Source organism: Penaeus japonicus, unplaced genomic scaffold (genome assembly GCF_977035675.1).
Source record: "Penaeus japonicus unplaced genomic scaffold, GWHDUDI00000001_assembly GWHDUDI00000003, whole genome shotgun sequence".
Lineage (NCBI taxonomy): Eukaryota > Metazoa > Arthropoda > Malacostraca > Decapoda > Penaeidae > Penaeus > Penaeus japonicus.
Window position 1 is genome coordinate 32516551 of NW_028234405.1, and position 4021 is coordinate 32520571.

At 40.0% G+C, this 4021-nt stretch overlaps 2 protein-coding genes across 2 annotated transcripts; both read right to left on the reverse strand.

Moving 5' to 3' along the window:
- Positions 1–1722: 1722 nt before the first annotated feature.
- On the reverse strand, positions 1723–2223 carry LOC147472158 (protein FAM200A-like). Its single transcript, XM_086534659.1, has one exon. It carries the CDS (start codon positions 2221–2223, stop codon positions 1723–1725), a length of 501 nt encoding a protein of 166 aa, XP_086390785.1.
- Positions 2224–2256: 33 nt separating this feature from the next.
- Positions 2257–3660, reverse strand: LOC147472159 (zinc finger BED domain-containing protein 5-like). Its single transcript, XM_086534664.1, has one exon. The coding sequence runs from the start codon at positions 3658–3660 to the stop codon at positions 2257–2259; it is 1404 nt and encodes a 467-aa protein (XP_086390790.1).
- Between the last annotated feature and the right edge of the window lie 361 nt (positions 3661–4021).

A 4021-nucleotide genomic window follows, 5' to 3' on the forward strand; every position in this document is an offset into this window, starting at 1 on the left:
AAAGAAAACAACAGAATGGGAAATACACAAGAGAAAAAGACCAAGGGTAAGACCAATAACAAGATGGCGAGATGAAATAGCAAAATTCGCAGGAGTAGACTGGAATCAGAGGACACAAGACTGCAGAGATCACAAAAACTACGCAAGAGATTAGTAAGCAGACAGAATCCTGCCAAAATGTCGATGAAGAGGGTTATACCACTGTACTTTCAAGAAAACAGAAAAGAAAAGAAAGAGGAACGCCAAACACCCAAACCGTTGAAGGGAGCCGATTTTCTCGATACACTCTATCTCTATATCACCAGTCGCCACCACGACTCAAATGAAGAGTATATGGAAGAACATCTTTCAGAAAAAAATGAAAATATATCCAGTGTAAAAGCTCACATGACAAAAATAACACATAGATACTATACAACTTTCACAGTAACAGTTAGGGGCAAAGACATAAAGCCTGAACTATTTATAAATTCTGATGCGTTCCCCGACAATATCAAAGTGTTCTTAAACAGAAACAAGTACAAAAACGATTAGAATGTCTGACCGCGCAAAACCGTCAGCATGGCCGGTGATCAGGTGGCAGAGCATCTTAAAAATAGAACATATAAACGCACAATCTCTCCTCGGTCACTTTGAAGAAATTGTGTTGTTAGTAAAAGAGAGAGATGTAGACATACTCTTTGTTAGTGAAACATGGCTCCACCAGGGAATGATAAGTAATTTTACAAAATTTCAAATTATCAAGTTTATCGATATGATGCAGGGCGAGGAAGAGGAGTATGCATGTTTGTAAGGGATACCTTAAGTCAAATATGATATCAACTACAACAGTTAATAATACTGCTGTAGAAGATATCTGGGTTACCGTAGAAAGCAACATGCTTCCTTCCTTCATTATTGGCGCAGTCTATAGGCATCCCCATACAAAATCTGAATCTTTTGAATATCTGGAAAAGGTTTTTAGAGAATTGTCCTTAATTTTTTTTTAAATCTTAGGTAACTTAAATGATGATTTAAGTAAACCAAATGCTAAGTTAGCAAAGTTAATCAAGAAAAATAAACTAGAACAAATGATCAATAAACCTACAAGGATTACAGAAAACAACTCGTCTATATTAGATATAATAGTAACGTATAGATTAGATATCATTCTCCATACAGACGTCATTCCATGTCATGTTGCTGACCATGAACTTATTACGATAACGTTGAATATAAAGACATCAAAGCGACCAACGGTTACAAAAACTCTTCGTGACTTCAATCACTATGACCCTCAGTCATTATGTGAGCTTATCATATCTAAAGAACTATCTCTATTAGATATTGTATCGACAGACAATGTAGATATCTAGCTAACCATCCTTACGGAAGTGATAAAAAGCAGCAAAGATGCCTCTGCTCCCTATGTGACAAGAATCGTCAGATGTCCCCTGCTCCATGGATAAATGACGACATCAAGAGAGCCAAAAGAAACCGCCTTTCAGTCAATTTATAAAGTAAAAAAGAAAAATGTTAAGTCATTAATTCAATCGGCAAAAACTAATTACTAACGTGGTGTTACAATTAAAGTACAATATTCATGAAAGTTTAAAGACAATGGTCAATATTTAGGCCCTACTATGGGGCTCCACTAGTAGTGATTAGCTAATGATATCCATATTCCACAGTGAAAAATAGTATTTACACAGGCCTAAGTTTATCATGAATAACTAACCCCAGTTAGTGAGATACTTGGGCCTGCTTTTTTGAACACAGTAACTCCATCCTGGGTTTGATGCCAGAGATGGCAACTCGGAGATCATCCTCCACCCAGAGTCGTGATCGGTATTTGTTTTTAATATATGTCAGTGCCGAAAAAGTCTTTTCACATAAATAGGTTGATCCAAAAGGAATTAGTACATCCATTGCAGCCTTGGATAATACTGGATATTCATTTGCAACTGAAATCCAGAACTCATCCAGTGTGGTTGAGCCAAACGATGTCTGTAAGGTGCGATCACTGGACAGCTCCAGCAGTTCATCCTCCATGTCGGATGATAAGTGATCCCCTGTAGCAGTGAATGGTTGTCGTATCCAGTCATATCGTTGTGGGGCTGTCTCCTTTGGGAAGTACTTCTTGAAGTGGGCCACAAGACCTCGGAGGTGAGTCGTGATCATTACCTTCACGTTATCGACACTTAGTTCATTCTCCTCCATTAATTCCTCCAGCTCAGGAAACATTTCAACACTGCCCCCATCAACTCGCACAGCCCATCATTCCAGTTTCCTTGTGAATGCATCAATTTTGTCAGAAAGAACCAAGATGTTTGTGTTTGGGCCTTGTAGTGATAAATTCAGCAGATTAAGTCTTTCGAATATACAAGACAAATATGCTAGATTTGCTAACCAGTCAGGGTCAGTCAGATGGTCAGCAAGTTGGGACTCAGACTCAATCAGGAACAGGCGCACCTCATCTCGCAGCTCGTACAAGCGGTTGAGAACTTTGCCCCGGGACAGCCACCTGACTTCTGTGTGGAACAACAGTGCTTCATGCTCCGAGCCCATCTCATTGCAGAGTGTGGAGAACAGCCTGGCGTTTATGGGACGTGTTTTGATGTAGTTTACTATTTTAATCGCAGTCTGAAGAACACTACTTAACTCTGGATTGAGTGCTTTGCTCGCAAGAGCTTCCCTGTAAATAATACAATGTGTAAAATTTATGTGAGGTGCCACTTGTAAAACTCTTGCCTTAAGTCCTTTCCTTTTACCCAACATTGCCCCGGCACCGTCTGTGCACACACCAACACACTGGTCCCAAGACAAGCCCTCCTCTCGTATTTTGGTGTCCACCTTTGTGAATATGTCACTACCTGTGCAGGTTCCGTCCAGTACAGTGCAAAAAAGCATGTCTTCTTGAAGTTTTCCAGCAAAACTGTATCTGATGAATACCAGTAGTTGTGCAGAATTTGATATGTCTGTCGACTCATCTAGCTGCAGAGCATACTTGCTTCCCTTAACCCTGTCAATCAGCTGACACTTAATGTCATTTGCAATGTCATTAATACGTCGAGTAATAGTGTCGTTAGACAGCGGGACTGTTTCAAGCTCACGGGCCATTTTATCACCATGCATAATCCGACTCATAGTCACTGCGCCAGGCTTCATGAGGGTTTCCCCAATGGTATGTGGCTGTTTGGACTGTGCAATTAGGTATGCTACCTCATATGATGCCATCTGAGCTTTGGTAGAGATTGTGGTTTGCCGAGTTAACACTTGCTTTTGATCCTGCAGCTCTCCCTCCTTTCGGCGGAAAAATTCTATTGGTTTATCAGCATGAGATGGATGCTTGGTTTGCAAATGTCTTTTCATTTTCACAGGCTTTAAGCTTTCATGTGCAAGCACTTCTGAGCACAGAACACACTGGGGGTGCTGCTTCTCATTAATGGTAAAACTAGTGAATCCGTACTTTATAAATTCCTCTTGATATTTTCGATGTTTGGATGATTGGTCATACTGGGGGGTCTTACCCTTACGTTTGTCTTGTCCCTTATTTATATTTGAAGTAGAACTAGTAGATGGCTTTTCAGAAGGAATTTCGTCAGTTGTTTCTGAGACACTGTTGTCAATATCTGATGTTTTTTCCCTGTTTGCAGTCCTTCGGATTATCCATCGCTCCATGTTGCATATATGTATATAGCTTCCTAGCAAAAAATGTGCCTACACACACAGACGAGGCAGCTGTGACTGAGGAAAGATTCACCGTCGACTAACTCGACTCACGTACGTGCCATCCTAGGCTGCCGAGGGTAAATGCCATATAATAATAAGACAGATAAAATATCAATTATTATTCAAATACCAGATAAACTTGAAAGTATGGATACTGACATTTAGTTTTAAGCATCACGTACTCTGAGACTCTGAGGACATGTTTGCCTTCGGCCTTTCCAGAAAAATTCTTGCTTAAAGTGGAAAAATAAAATTACAAAACATGAGTAAGTTACGATAAAACTAGCATTAGCGAGGGAATATTCTACTC

Excerpts from the sequence above, each read along its gene's own strand:
- LOC147472159 (XM_086534664.1), bottom strand. The coding sequence starts at position 3,660 with ATGGAGCGATGGATAATCCGAAGGACTGCAAACAGGGAAAAAACATCA.
- LOC147472158 (XM_086534659.1), bottom strand. The coding sequence starts at position 2,223 with ATGTTTCCTGAGCTGGAGGAATTAATGGAGGAGAATGAACTAAGTGTC.